Source organism: Mastigoproctus giganteus, chromosome 9 (genome assembly GCF_048544385.1).
Source record: "Mastigoproctus giganteus isolate SK-2022 chromosome 9, ASM4854438v1, whole genome shotgun sequence".
NCBI lineage: Eukaryota > Metazoa > Arthropoda > Arachnida > Uropygi > Thelyphonidae > Mastigoproctus > Mastigoproctus giganteus.
This window is the reverse complement of record NC_143583.1, coordinates 16,928,417-16,944,988: the sequence shown is the minus strand read 5'-3', so window position 1 is coordinate 16,944,988 and position 16,572 is coordinate 16,928,417. Positions and strand designations below refer to the sequence as shown.

Below are 16,572 nucleotides of genomic sequence, written 5' to 3'. Positions count from 1 at the left end.
ATAAGAATTACCAAAAAAGGTCACATTACATAGGTCGATACAAAATGCTCGAAAATTGGTCACATGATATCAGCACGGCGTATGATCCCCTCCAAGGGTTAAACAGGTCTTTTATCTTTCTGAACCACTCTTAACTCCAATCCCCTAACTTATAAGTAACTCCAGGATTTCGTTTTTGAGAAAGCACTAAACTTCCGTTGCCACTTTCAAATGATATTTGAAACCTATTCAAGTTATTTTGAAGTAACATGGAATTGCGTCGTAAACCGCAGTTCCTACTTTCCAATTATTAGCAAACTTTGACAACCACTCCTCTTCGATCTTTGCTTTCTCTTCGATCAAGAAAAAAAAATCTGTCATATTAGGGCCATCCAAGAACTACTCATATGCCCAAGAGTATTACGTCAGTGGATTGCACGTGTAGTTAGACGAAAAATCCGAGTTTCCGGGAGAAGAACCCTTGCTATCCACGCTTGAGATCAACTAACTCATCCAAGGAGTGAACAGAGCCACATAAATGTTCCTTGTGTTACTGATGGGATTCGAACCCACGCCTATTCCAACCGGTGTGAGAGGAGGATGGTGATTACAACCACTGTGCTATCCTCGCAGAACCTTCGGTCATATAAAGGGGCTATTTTATTTACTCCATTCAATTTTAAAAGACAGACTGCCATCCCTCTCTATCTTAGAAGACACCTTCCGTGTTTCCAGACAACTTAAGTACACGCCAGTGAAATATTTGACGATATCCATCGAAGTTTGCTTGAATCCCATGTCCAGACCGCAGTTCATTGTTTTGTTTTGTTCATCTCGGCAAGAGACGTAACGTCTAACCAGTTTTCCAAAAGGGCTGAGTTAAGCTCCAATGTTTTAAAAGCCGCAAAGAGACAAACCGACTATGAAATACACCTGAGATGAGCAAATATTCATCTCTGAGGAGACACAATACATGATCTTCTCTGGGTTTGGCCAGAACGTTTTTGAGACTAGATGAAGAAACCATGCTGTGACCAATTGACTCGGATACCCTTACTGTACTGAGATAAATGTATATAAATGGCGAATTAATGAGAGTGTCCCATCAATGTAATGTGTGCCCTGCAGGGGCGTATTAGGGGGGTGAGAGGGCATGTGCCCCCCAACACAAATTGAAATTAAAGAAACAGAGGCAGGAGGCGTTCTAAAAAAACTCAAAAGCCTGGTCGTCGCCATATCCCCCCCTCACGATGTTACCTGGACCTGGTTGCCATGCCCCCCCCTTACGATGATATCTGGATACGCCACTAGTGCCCTGATTATGTAATTTATAAAAAAAATAAGGAAATAATGATAATAAAAAAAAATAATAATATTTATACATACCTTTCAGATTAAGTTGTGATGAATGAATGCTGAATGAATTGTAAATTATGCAGTGATTGAGTGAATCTTTGTGTTTGTGAATAGTATATATATAAAATCTACTGTCTAGATGCCTGTTATTTAGGTGGTACCTGTGTCTTGTCTCTGAATCTTTTTGAATTTAAGATGGCAAATCTGTGAGTGAGAATTGCGCCACGTGTTTTTCAGTCTGCCTTAAATATGTTAAAAAATGTCCATATGCTAGGTACGTAGTGATTGCATGTAGAGAGTGTGTGTGATGTTTAGGCAGCCCCCAAAGATAAACTACACCAGGGGCAACTTAACTGGAAACTCCCACCTGCCTTGCTGACATCATGCACCCGCTTTTGAGTTATGACGTGGGATTAGCTGACACTGACTACAGCTGGTCTGGCTGGTGTTAGATCACTAAACAGAGAAGCACTTTCCATAGTGCGATCTCTCCACTTCACTTAGGCTCTATGACTTTCCAACCCTATAATTCCTGCTTCCCTTTCCCACCTTCTACTATTCTAAACTCTTCGCTTAGTGGACCCGACCACCACTAACCTTTTACTGCTCTTGACATTCTATTCCCCGTTGAGGGTGGGCTCCCTCCACAGGAGTGATCTCTATACCTTTAACTTCCAGGTGGAAAGTCTTCCTATCGTCCACCTCTCTTATCTTCACCTTTTTTCCCCGATACTTAACTATCATCCCTGCGTTCCTTTTCCAATAAAAATTTCCAGTGTTTTTTTTTCCCAAGGGGGGAGGGTGGTCTTCCCTTGCAAGTTCAGGTGACGCACAGGGTTCGTCCCAGACAGAGTCTATATCTACACCCTACTAGTGTAGGCGGTCCCCTCAGCTAAACGGTCGGAGGAATACCAACACTACACTACACAGTCTAGATATAATTTTACAATATCTCTGGCCTTTACAGAGTTTGTACTGCGACACAGAGTACCCTACGTAGAGATGGGGTCGGGTGGAGCTCCAGTGCCGCTTTACAAGAAACGCTATGCACTATACACTATAGATCCCACCCGATGTAAAGATATGAAGACATTCGAGAGTCATGATGGATCCAAGTATTGGTGATCTAATTGCAGTTCTCCCCAACCCACTCTCCGAAAATGCACCCAATATCTGTGCACATATCTTTACGAATTATTTTAATATTAAATATATCCAGACGAAATCAAAGCCTTGGCTTTTATAATTTCAATAGCACCGATGCATGCACCAAGTTTCCGAAATATTACGACAGAATTCAAATAGAATCGGTGTCTTTCCATAACATTTGATATGCACTCAAACATCAGAATAGTAACACCACATCTTTGAACACGAACAGGAAATCAATGCAGAGAGCTGAAATTGAATTACGAAGAGGAGGACATCGCAAGAAAATGGAATACGCAAATGGCGTCCTCAATGTCCAATTAGCAATTTCCGTCAAATTTCAACTTAACGCCGCCTTCCTTTGCAAGTTGAAATAATACAACGGGGAATGCGTCTTCACGATGCAATTTGGAGTCGGCTTTGTACATCTAATTGCCGTACGGATTACGCTCGCTTCATTAAGCTCTTCCTTGTAATCGTGTTCCTTCCTCTGCTGTTGATTCCTGTGATTTAATGGATGCGATTAGAAGTTCTCGTTGGCAAGCATCATTAGAAGTTCCATGTCAGATGGCTTCTATCACAATCTCCGTTGTTCAGTTTACGAGATATTCTACCTGAATGCAATTTCCACACAATAAGCAATTAATCTTAAGCGGACTTGTGTTTGCTGTGATAATTTAGTTTCAAATGGCCTTAATAGCATCTTTCCGTGACTGAAGACTATGGAAAGTACTTAAATGGGACTAGTTTATTATTATTTTTTTTATTCAGGAAATCCAAATAAAAAAATTGTAAGAATATTCTCCAACACGCCTATTTGGCGTTTCATTCTATCAGATTATATATTTTTTACGTCATGAAATTCCCTTTAGGAAGTCTGCTAATTCATAATAAATTAGCGAAAAATGTAAAGATAAAAACTAAAGTTTAATATTTTGGGTTTTGTTTTTCCCCCCATATTATTCAACGCGAAGTGTATGTCCAAATGTGTCGTTATATTTATGTATTCTTAATAAAATACACTTTGCACGAAAGAGTTTTCGTTCTGGAGATGTCTTAAATATGCAAATCAAATTTAAGATCTGAGATTGGATTTTTCCATTTAAAAGAATTCTAATATTAGCGCGAAGCCCACTAACACGTTCTTCAGTGTAGTTCAGCATAATTTTATCACTCCGATATTGCCCAGGTGGATAAAAGGATCGATGTGCTGTGTACAGTGATGACAGGATTAAGAGCTAATCAAAGTAATTTCAATTAACAGATACGTAACACTTGCTTTCAGTTTTCCCAACTGTGTGTTTATATGTGTTTGGCTCGTCCAGCATTCCCTAAAAATTTCCCTTTAAGCAACGAATAATATTAAATAAATACATATTTTTCGCCTTGAGATTGGAACGAGGCTTTCGCTCGTATATAAATTTTTATTTGTCACGCTACTGAACGTATTTTGAATAAATTAATTTATATAACATGCATATTTGTGTGTGCCTCAACAGTTTGATTTATTTCTGGGCTGCATATATATTTTAATCCTTTGTTATCAGTTCATGTTGGTGGTTGTGAGAGAGCGCCCTTTTTTACCAGTTCTTCATTTTATGAATAGAGTCATATGGTTTAGAAAAGATAATATGTATCAAGCTTACTGTGTAAAATTCTACCATCTTGGTAGAAAATTGTACACGCTACATTTTATGCTGGTGTGGTGTACCGGAGTCAGAAATGGGATTCGCAGTTGTTCGTGGCATGTAAATCGTTCGCTCCATGTAGCAATAAACCCTTCGATAAACTGATATGTTCCTCGCAATTTTAAAGAGTTTTACGACATCAGTGTTAGTTCCCTTGCAAAATTTTACAATGACTTATAATGTCGGTTTGATCAAGGTACTAAGGACGAAATATTTTTTTTTTTCATTTCAAAGCTACTAAAAAGCTTAATTTTCTTTAATTTCTCGCAAACTCAACGAATTCTTCAGTTATCCTAATCTCTTATAATCTCCAAGTAACTAGATCAGGTTTCTGTACTTTTAATTACTTTAGTTTCCAATCCCGATGGGTGCAACTTCTTACATGTGCCTTTTAAAGTGTTTGTGGGTAGCTCGTACATCACACTACAAACGTATGAGGATATCCCTGTTTTCACAATCGTTTGAGCCTTTCTGGATTGACAAGTAGCAATCAAGAATTTAAGGCGTCAACAGGAGTCGAGGTATGTACAGAGGTACTATGTACGGAGCTTCCATAACTTTGGTTTTCATGGGAGAGTGGTAGCTTATAAGCCAAACATCGCCAACGCAATAACTATTCTTGCCTTGCATGGTTCAAGGAATGACGCAATTGGCCCGTAGAGGAGGGAAATCGATTCTAGATGACAAATCTCGCTGCATTTTTCTAGATCAGCTGGTGTAGGCATAAAGAACACCTGGAGTGACTTGCTGTGATATCAGTGTGAAATCTACTTGTCTCCTTACTCTTTGGAGGATAGTTTATGCATCTAATTTAGTCTTTATATAAATATATCCTGGCTGTATCTTCTCAGTATCCAAAAGAACTAAGTTTCTTCTGAACAATTATTTACAATGTGCAAATCTCGAATTAACTTACCACAGAATATTTTGTGCAGTACTGCACGTTGGATAGTATCCTTGGGTCCTTTCTAAAAATATTCGTCTCTGATCAAAAGAGAGTAATCAGGTTAATCCACAATCCCGCGTTCACAACTCACTCTCTTCCTTGCCACACACACACATTCATTTTCTACTGCATTTTCTAATCAGACATTCCATCAGCACAGTTGTGCTAAACCATTATCTGTAATCCTACGTTTTTATATAAAACTTCCCAAACTAATCCGAACATATGGAATAATCAGCCATTCATAGCGCATCCATTCAGTATCCATTCATGGCGAGCTCTAGACTTACCGGGGAAATTTTTCTTATCCTTTATTCATTTTCTCTATTTGTGATTTTTGGATTAAATTTATTCCTTGTGAAACGTACAAAGAATTGGTTGAAAATGAAAAAGTGCCGGAGATTGATGTGTAGAATGTTTCCAGAAAAAAAAAAAAAAAACTGCACTACTTGAATTAATTTGCACTTACGAAAAACAAAATCTACTTCACTTAACACAGCACAGCTGGATCCATTGGGGTGAATATGGATAAGTACACATTACTTTAATATTTATTCAATTTAGCATTAAATCTGATAATTTTGTTCATTGAAGACATAAGATAAATGTCTCCATAAAGTGTTTAAAATTCTTTAAACAGGGAATTCAGAATTCGGTTCCTTCCAAAAGAAATTCTTATTTTCTTTTGGAAGTGCGTACTTTAAAACCAGACTAAAAGATGCCCTCGAGCTCCAAGGAATGAAGCTTTTGTTAGTCTGATTTGCTTTGTGCTAATTCCAAATATCCTGACTATTGAACCATAAATCTAGCAACCAGCTCTTTGTATTTTAACAAAGAATAACTACCAAGCTATTTGAAGCCTTTATTGGAGTATTTACTGTCTTTAAACGACTTTCAAAAGTCGCACTCTATTTAAATAAAGAAAATGTAACTTTTGCTACTTTCTTTTCAGCTACCCCATATTTATTTTGCCCTGGCTTATGACTATGAAAGATCAAATAAATAGTACATATATCCTCAAGCAGTTCCCTCTGACATAATCAATACAGTCGGAGAGAGAGAGAGAGAGAGATTGCTAATTTTGAAGTGGGTAATTGGCGAACTGTGTCAATAAACGTCAGAAAGCTTCGGATACACAAATTCTATAGCACTTCTTGCAAAACTTTCTATAAATTCTAAGAAACAATTCTCCTTAATAAGCGAAACATTCTTAAGTCAGAAGCAGCGAAGAGACACTACAAATTAAAATAAGAGAGATCACGCATCTTTGTATTACCCACACATGACAGCGTTCTAGCATCCAGTTTGTTTATACTGGAACAGTGAGCAGTATTTCATGATCTGGGAAACTGCTAAAAGCCTTAGAGTGCGCTGTGCGTGTTATATGAATTTACTGTTGAAGTGGAATTTTATTGCATTGCCTCAAGGCATTAAAATTTTGGAATGCCGTGGAAGGGGGGTATCACTCCCTTTTATTACAGCTGAAATCACTTAAAACGAGCAATAGCGCTGGAATTTGTTGCCAAAGAATAAGATCTCGAATCTCGTTTCAAACATTAGTCAAGAAATGGAATGATATGTCGTCCAAATGTTTATACCTTCCGAGAAGCTGCTTAAAATTGCCCATAAAATAAGAATTATTTGAAAATTAAAATTAAAAATCTAGTTGTTCAAAAAATTAAATCCGTATGGATGATAATCAAAGTATTGTTCTTAATACCTTATCCTTTTTTTTTTTTCAATTTATTTCTGATTTATTTTTTCCATTTCCTTTTGTCTTACCTTTTTTTTTCAAATTTTTGTCATTAAAAACGTTGCATTATTAAATATATGTTTTATTAAAATTTTCCTTTAAATATAGTTTATAATATTATTTTATTCTTATAGACAATGATATATAAATAACATTTAATCTTGTTTATTTGATAAATACGTCAGCAAGAGTAGATATATTTATTCATTAATTATTTTCAGTTCCACCAACGGAGCCAATTATTTATGATGATGAAATGAGGCAAGTGAAGGGTTTAGTAGGTCCTTATAATGAGGGGGAATCTCTGCGACTTACATGTGAAACAGATGGAGGTATGTATATAAAATAGATAAAACCTGCGATGATCATTTTAGTCACAATAGCTGGTATGAATCAAACACAAGATAAAAGTGCATAAAAAATTCGTCAGGAAAAGCAGTTTTGCATATCCTAATAAACAACCTCATCCATTTCTTAGAATGCAATAAAATATTAATTACTACGTTTCAATAACACGCATCCTAATTAAATTTTGCTATCAAATCTTGCTACCTTAAAACATACTTGAATTGACGTATCAATGAATTGATACGTAATTTCAAGCATATTTCAGGCTTAGAAAAGAAAGAAAAATGCGGTCCAAATAGATTTAAAATTGGTAATTAAAATAGAGAATTCGGCTAAATTTTATTGTTTGTTATATTTTTAGAAGAAGATAATCGTAATGAATATGAAATATTCCTTTTTCATTTTTAAACTAAGTTTTAACTTCAGTAAACTCCACAGGACATGACATTTTTTAAAAGAAACTGAATCAGAATAAAATTCTTCCAAATGTATGTGTTTTAACGCAGGGCCGTGCAACGCTGTTGAATTACCCAGATGCAAACACGAAAATGTTGCTAATTCCGCTAACATGAAAGGTTCCATGTCTCCTATTAATTTTGTCACTCGTAGTATATCATATCAAAAAAAAAAAAAAAAATAAATAAATAATAATAAAAAATAAATAAAATAAATAATAAATAGAGAAATAAGCAATAAACTAAAAATAAAATATTAGAAAATAAAGAAATAAGCAATAAAGTAAAAATAAAATAATAATAAAGAAAGAAATCAGCAATAAAATAAAATAAAATAATAATAAAGAAAGAAATCAGCAAAATAAAATAAAATAATAATAAAGAAAGAAATAAGCAATAAAATAAAATAAAACATTAAATAAATAAATGAAATAGATAAAGGATATTTTACAGTATGTAAAGTTTAAAAATAAATAAAAGAGGAAATTTAAAAGCAAATATAAAATAAAAATAAGATAAATTTAAAATCTATCCCTGATGCAAACACAATTATATAGTGTGCAGTTCTTTTTTTTTTTTTTTTTATAAAAGTAGTGTTATCAGAACTTTTATATTTATTTTCTGGTTAATTTTACTAACAAAATTATTCTCCCAATATCTCTCTTAGGTAAGTTTCTGGAAATAAATAAATGTATATACTTTTTGTATACAATGATATTAGCAAATATACTAAACTAATCAAATTAGCCTTAATAAAACTACCTGTAAAGGATATTCACTGCTTATTGGAGTAGTCAACAGGTAGGAAATGCAGTAAATATTTGATTCGTACGCAATGTTTATTTTAAATGGATTCCTGTGATACAAAAATTCTATTTATTCATTTAATCCTACTTGCTGGGGTCAATCAAAATATTTAACAAAGGATATATTTTCAATAACAATCTATTTTAAATTCAATAGGGAAAATAAAATCATACCAGATGCGTGTTTCATTTCTTATAACAGAAAATACCTCTTCACCATTAAGAAAATCTTGTAAGTTATTTTACAATAAAATCTGACGACTACAGCTTCGCATATTCTGGGGATTTTGAAGATATTAAAAAAATTTTGACTAGGGAATGCTAGAAAATAGGAAAGAATTCCTACCCTTGCTGAGAAGCAATCAGTTTTTTTGAAAGGTTTCCTTCAAACATTTATATTCTCAATTCAGGCGAAAAATTCAATTTTTGCAATCGAACCTGAAACGCGATGCGTGTATCTACAGGTGCAGATGGAGAGAGGGATAAGATTTGCGAATTGCTTAATACACAAAAAGTGAAAGTTAGAATACCTCTTAAAATACATCGCAGCCGTAAGATCCAGTGATTTATCTTCTTTCAATGGTGACTGATTCTTTGGGACATATGTAATTAAAAAAAAAAAATGTCTTCATTTCGTTCAAAGAACTCTTCTTACATTAAAAAATCGTCAAGAAAGAAAATCCTGTCAAACAGTTTTTTTTTTTTTTTTATGTAAACCCCAAACACGAGAGGGATTACAGCCTGTAGTACTTAGTTACCGTGCTTGGGATGGAGGTTGAGAAGACGAAAGAAGATATTTATTGACATTAGACATGAATTTCTGTAGGCTGTAATTTTCAGGAAATACGTATGAAAGGAGGTTGTTCCAGAAAACGGCAGTTGAATGAATAAACGAGGAAGATGAAAATTTGGTTCTGTGAATTTGAAGTTGGACAGTAAATGGATGTTGACTGGTGGCGGAACGTGTTCGGACTGTTTTGAAAGAGAGAGCGGGAATTATAGAAGCCAATTCAGAAGAACAGTGCCCATGGAAGTATCTGTAGAAGAGGCATGCAGCAGAAACAGTACGTTTATGAGAAAGCGAGTGCAGAGACTCTGATAGAGATAAATCATTAATTAACCTAACTGCCCTCTTCTGAATGGAATCATAACTGGGTACATAAGCCAGAATATCATCGGTGGATCGACACTGACGAAATCCACCGGCGATCGTTGATCAGACGGAAGTTTTCTAGGTAGTTTAAGAGTTGGCGGTTAATAGATTTCTCCTTTACTTTAGAAAGAGTAGAAGTAATTGCAATGAGACGATAATTGTATGGGAGGGATTTGTCACCCTTTTTAAGAACTGGCTGGATATGAGGAAATTTCCAAGCAGAAGGAAAAACACCTTTGGAATAAGAAAGTGAAAAAAAGGCGGCAAAGAACACGAGTACGTTCAGGAGCACAGGTTTTGAGAACAAGTGGAAAAATACCATCGGGACCTGAAGCTTTCTTAGCATCAAGATTCGTCAAAATCATTCTGACATCCCTTTGACAGAAGACCAGAGGAGGCATTGAATGGAGCGTGTTGGGAATGGTGGGAGGTGTTTTACCAAGATCATTAATACAAGAGCTGGAAGAAAAATGGGATGCTAGCAGGTCAGCTTTATTCTTGGCTGAAGTGACAACAGAACCATCTGGTTTGGACAGAGGTGGGAGCAGAGAGGGGCAAAAGTTGCGGCCAATAGCTTTGGCAAGAGACCAGAATGCTCGGCTACCATTAGGGCAGGAAGCAAGTTTTCTACTCTTAGCCTGTTCAAACTCTAGTTTGGACTGAATAATAACTGCTTTACAATTCTTGCGAGCTTTGGTGTAGGCAGAAAATGAAACTGAAGAATTAGAAACAAGCCAATTAGGATATGCAATATTCTTAGCTTGAACAGCCTTAGCACATTTATTGGAAAACCAAGGTTTAGATAAAGGACGAGATTTTAAAGTGAATACCCTGGATAAAGGATTTCAGTCCTGCAAGGATAATTTCACTGATACGATCTGTGTAAACGTTGACATCAGAAGTTTTGAAACGGTAATCCGACCAAGGAAAAGAAGAAAAGAAATCTCGCAAGTCATCACATTTTGCATTCTTGTAATGCCAAACAACACGAGGTTGGGAATAGCCATGAGATAAAGGCTCCATTGGAAAAGAGACAATCACCGAGTTGTGATCTGAGGTGCCACAGGACCTCTTACTTCGACCGTTTACTTAGAAGGGTTGTTTGTGAGAAAAATATCCAGCGTGTTGGCTGTATGATTAAGATTAGCCTGTATTTTTGTAGGAAAATGAACAATCTATGCAAGGTCATTAGTAATTGCAAATGCCTCAGCATCTCGACCTGCTGGGTCGGTGTGACTAGAAAACGGAAGCCAGCTGGGGTTGTGAACATTAAAATCACCAAGGAAAATTACCTCACTGTTAGGAGAGTTGGACTGGAGAAAGTCAAGTTGCAACGAGAGGAAATGAAAGAGCTCCAAGTGATTATTCGAGTTGGGAGAACGGTAGAGACAACCGATGAATTTGACACAATGAGGTAGAGAGATTTTAAGCCAGAGAATATCGAAGGGAGGAGATTCCAAATTACCAAATCTCTGACAGGGAATATCGGAATGGACATATGCACAAGTACCACCTTTGAGGTGAAAGGAATCATACAGCGAATAATTTGGGCAACAGAGATGAGTAGTAGTTGAATCAACCGATAACTGAGATTCTGTCAGAAAAAGTATGTGGGGTTTGGTAGACTACAAGTGGAAATGGACATTGTTGAGATTAGAATTGAGACCACATTTATTTTTGAAATGAATCAATAAGTGTTTGGGAGGTTTAGATCTTTTCGTAGATAAGCTTACTCTATTAGTTTGACAATTCATGGTGTATTCAATAGTAAGAAAAAGTGGGTGGGACATGCTGTATGAAGTAATGAAATTTTTGGATCCTTGACATAACGTGGCCTCGACAGTGCCTACCCCACATACACACTACTCGGACTCCCTCCAGTCCGAGTAGTGTGTCCTAGAGATTTATCAATGGGTTCGGTCCTGTGTACTAACTAGCGGCCGGCCTGCGAACACCGTTTTAGAGCTGCACTCTCGAAATGTAAGGAAGATTGGATCTCGCCACGATGTTCATCATAACCTCAAAGTCATCAATCATACGGAATGATGGAAGAGATGGGGAAGTGTTGATCGGAACTTAGCTCTGGCGATTAAACATGAGTTCCACCACTTCAAGCCTCCAATAAGCAAAGCGGTGGTATTACACCGGTTGATGAGAGCCATCTACCACCTAGAGAGAGTCATCTACCACCTATCACGTGGCCACAGTCACTTGATATTAGAAGAAATCCTGTAATATCTTATGTAGTCAGCAGGAAAATTAAAGGTTTTATCTTTCTAAAGGGGAATTATAATGACCTTTAGGTAAATTTAAATTCGGTTATGTGGAGTTGAATGGGTAAGGCGAAAATGATAATAACGAATGGGAAATATTCAAGATATGCTAGGGTTTACTAACCTTTTTGGTTAGAGTATGTATGTATATGTTCTGTGTGGCAGCGGCACCCGTAAAATAGTTCAACCCCTCCAGTAATCACCGTAATATTTGCAGATTCTGTAGTTTGTCCATATGTATAACACATGTGGTTCGTATTTACATTCGTCACCGTCATTTGGGCAGCAGCAAAGTGGCACCCATCCTTACCACAAGGACCTGGGCCTATCGTATCCTAATTGCCCAAAAAGGGCAGATCCCGCACTAAAAGAAGATATTGTTATATCGGTAGGTTCCAGCAGATTTCTCTAGATGCCCAAACTAGACAAAAATATTTAATAAATTCATAATTCACTGATAGCCATTACTTTAATCCTCATGAATTTCAGTACTTCCAAGATACTGGATAGAGTTTAATGGGGTATAAACCACTGGTTTCCTTGCGTAGACTCCACTTAAATTGAACCTTCATAACACAGTCCGGTTGGAAATGTTTTCATCTGTGGTTGCAGCAACTTCAAGAGATAATTGATAACAGGACATCATAAAGTTTTGTCTTGCTGTTAGAGCCAGAAAGCGGTCTGTTGTGATTCACGTACCCCTTGGCCTTATCTTTAGAAACTCTCATGTGTATATTAATGACAAGGGTGGCACTCAGCCTTGCGGCTATCTCCAACTATATAATCTGTAGGCACAGAATCCCGTATTACGGCCTGAAATGTAACTGTATGTGCGTCTGTGATGCGTAATGTGCGCAAAGTCAGGCCTCTCTGCTATTAGGGAGCAACCATCACCTGAGCAGATGAACCCTGGTGCTCGACCCTGGCACAGAGCCGCGCCTGTACACTGTATTACTAGCATTGTCTGTACAAAAATGTACTAAAAATCTCGCACCCACCGGTAGTGGTGCAAGACCGGTGGGTGTCAGCAAAATCTCGCTCATAGGTTGCCCAAACCTACGGGCTCGCATAGAAAAAAAAAAAAGGAGAAAAAAATAGAAAGTGTACAATATATTTACGATCAATCAGTACTTATCGTAATAATTCTCTTCTCTTTTTAAATCTGGCTTCCATTTTCTAGTCACACCGACCCAGCTGGTCGAGATACTGAGGCTTTTGCAATTACTAATGACCTTGCACAGATTGCTCATTTATCTACAAGAATACCGGAAAATCATAATCATACAGCCAATACGCTTGATCTTTTTCTCACAAACAACCCTTCTAAGTACACGGTCGAAATGAGAGGTTCTTTAGGCATTTCAGATCACAACTTGGTGATTGTCTGTTCTCCAATGGAACCTTTATCTCATGACTATTCCCAACCTCGTGTTGTTTGGCATTACAAGAATGCAAAATGGGATGACCTGCGAGACTTCTTTTCTTCTTTTCCTTGGTCGGATTACTGTTTCAAAACTTCTGATGTCAACGTTTGCTCGGATCGTGTCAGTGAAATTATCCTTGCAGGACTGGAATCCTTTATCCAGGGTATTCACTTTAAAATCTCGTCCTTTATCTAAACCTTGGTTTTCCAATAAATGTGCTAAGGCTGTCCAAGATAAGAATGTTGCATATCGTAATTGGCTTGTTTCTAATTGTTCAGTTTCATTTTCTGCCTACACCAAAGCTCGCAACAATTGTAAAGCAGTTATTAGCATTAGCATTAGCATTAGCAGAGGCATATGATGCAAGAAAGCAAGCTTATTCAGCATCAGCCAAAAAAAAACAAAAAAAAAAAAAAAAAAAAAAAACCCACTCCCATTTCACCCCTCCGTTCGTTCGAAATACCTGTCCAGTTGAGCTTTAAATTTGTTTAGGCTATCAACTTCTACAACAAGTGATGGAAGTCGGTTCCACCAACCAACCACCCGCTGGCCAAAGGCAAATTTCCGCACATCTATCCGACATCCGTCCTTCCTCAATTTGAATTTATGCCCTCTGAGGTGATTATTCTGAGAAAGATGAAGAATCCCATTGGCATTGAGCATGCTCAAACCATTCAAAGCCTTATACACTTCTATCAGATCACCTCGCCGGTGCCTAGTCTCCAGACTCTGTAATTTGCAAAACTTAAGCCTTTCTTCGTAAGAGCAACCCTTTGTTCCATTTACTAATCTTGTTTCCCTTCTCTGTACCCGTTCCAGCAGCTCTACATCCTTCTTGAAATGAGGCCTCCAGACCTGTATACAGTACTCAAGATGTGGCCTTACCATTGCCTTATACAAGGGAATAATCACCTCCTTATCCCTGCTAGAAAAATTCCTGTATATCATTGACAAGACACCATGAGCTACTCTTGCAGCTCGTCTGCACTGCTCAGAGAACTTCATATCTGCCTGCACAATTACCCCCAGGTCCTTTTCATTCTCCACCACTGTCAGTGTAGTACCGCAGAGTTGATATGTTGCTCTGGGGTTACTGTTTCCCATATGCAGCACTTTACATTTGTCGATGTTAAACCTCATTTGCCACCTCTCAGCCCATCTGTTCAATTATTAATCAGTCCAAACTAGAGTTTGAACAGGCTAAGAGTAGAAAACTTGCTTCCTGCCCTAATGGTAGCCGATCATTCTGGTCTCTTGCCAAAGCTATTAGCCGCAACGTTTGTCCATCTCTGCTCTCCCATCTCTATCCAAATCAGACGGTTCTGTTGTCACTTCAGCCAAGGGAAAAGCTGACTTGCTAGCATCCCATTTTTCTTCCAACTCATGTATTAATGATCTTGGTAAAACACCTCCCACCATTCCCAACACGCTCCATTCAATGCCTCCTGTGGTCTTCCGTCAAAAGGATATCAGAAGGATTTTGACGAATGTTATGTTAAGAAAGCTTCAGGTCCTGATGGTATTTCTCCACTTGTTCTCAAAAACCTGTGCTCCTGAACTTACTCCTATTTTTTGCCGAAATTTTTCACTTTCTTATTCCAAAGGTGTGTTTCCTTCTGCTTGGAAATTTTCTCATATCCAGCCAGTTCCTAGAAAGGGTGACAAATCCCTCCCATCCAATTATCGTCCCATTGCAATTACTTCTACTCTTTCTAAAGTAATGGAGAAATCAATTAACCGCCAACTGTTAAACTACCTAGAAACCTTCCATCTGATCAACGATCGCCAGTATGGATTCCTTCCACTGGTGATATTCTGGCTTATGTTACCCAGTTATGGACTAATTCAATGGAAAGGTTCGGTGAAACACAAGTAGTTGCTCTTGACATCTCAAAGACTTTCGTTCGTGTTTGGCATAAAGGTCTTCTAAACAAGCTTCCATCTTTTGGTTTGCCAACTGTTTTTAGTAACTAGTTATCCATTTTTCTCTCTGATCGCTCATTGAGGGTGATGGTAGTTGGCTCTCTGTCTTCTAACTTTACCACTAATGCCGGTGTCCCCCAAGGTTCAGTTCTTTCCCCCACTCTTTTCCTCATGCATATTAATGACCTTCTTTCATTGACTGGAAATCCTATCCATAGTTTTGCCGATGATAGCACATTGCATTCCACTTTCCATTTTGAGAAACTTTGCCCTACTCAGTCAGCTTCAACTTCCCAAAAATCTGTGGGGAAAAGACAACTTAGTTGATTTCAACCCTTCTAAAACTCAGCAATGTCTTATATCTCGCAAAAAGGATTCTTCTGCTCCTATGCTTATCTTTAGTGACACTCCGATTTCTAGGCAAAATGATATATCTCTTTTGGAGATTACCCTGACTTCTAATCTCTCTTGGCAAAAGCACATTACAAATATTCCTTCTTCTGCATCTAAAAAACTTGGTTTTCTCTTTCGCTCTCAGAGGTGGAAGTGATTCTTGCACTGCTTCTATTGAAATGAGCAGAAGTCTGAAAAACAAGATGCAGGATATTTCAGAGACTGCTGGTAGTCATTGCGGTACAAGTAAACACATGGGTTGTGTTAGGGTAGCTAAGAATAGAAACAGGTGCATGTATACCTGCGTGTACACCAATGCTAGGAGTTTGGTAAATAAATTTGATGAATTTGAGGTATTGCTCAAAACATCAAAGGCAGATATTGTTGGGATATCAGAGACGTGGTGTCACACAGATATAAGTAATGCGGAACTGGAATTTGGGGAATACAATGTGTATAGAAAGGATAGACAGGACAGGAGGGGAGGAGGGGTTATGCTATTAATTAAGAAACACATAAAGTCCAAGGAAGTGAAGCCAGTCGACATCGATGGACAGGGCAGTGTCGAGTCAGTTTGGTGCGACATAAGCATAGGGAAATCAAAATTGAGAGTAGGAGTGTGCTATAGGCCTAATGACTCTGATGAGTATAATAAGATATTGTACAGGGAAATAGAGTGGGCCAGTAAATCTGAGAGTCTTATAATGGGGGACTTTAATTTCCCAGATATTGACTGGAATTTGTGGGTTGGTCACTCGCACACTAGCAAGGCTTTTGTGGATTTATTGGATGATTGTTTTCTACATCAGCATGTTCGTGAGGCAACAAGAGGGAGCAATACTCTTGATCTGATTATCAGTAGTGATTCTTCATGCATTAAGAACCTGCAGATAAATGAACCACTAGGTGGCAGTGATCACAGTGTG

The 16,572-nt window shown here is 37.6% G+C and overlaps 1 protein-coding gene across 3 annotated transcripts in view; it reads left to right on the top strand.

Annotated features, from left to right (window-relative positions):
- LOC150080059 (protein turtle-like) overlaps positions 1-16,572 on the top strand; it is an 886,305-nt gene that overhangs the window by 744,274 nt on the left and 125,459 nt on the right. For all 3 annotated transcript variants that reach the window (XM_090381137.1, XM_090381139.1, XM_090381138.1), the window contains one exon: positions 7,093-7,203. In XM_090381137.1, the coding sequence (XP_090237263.1) occupies positions 7,093-7,203 (111 nt within the window). The remainder of the gene's footprint in view (positions 1-7,092; positions 7,204-16,572) is intronic.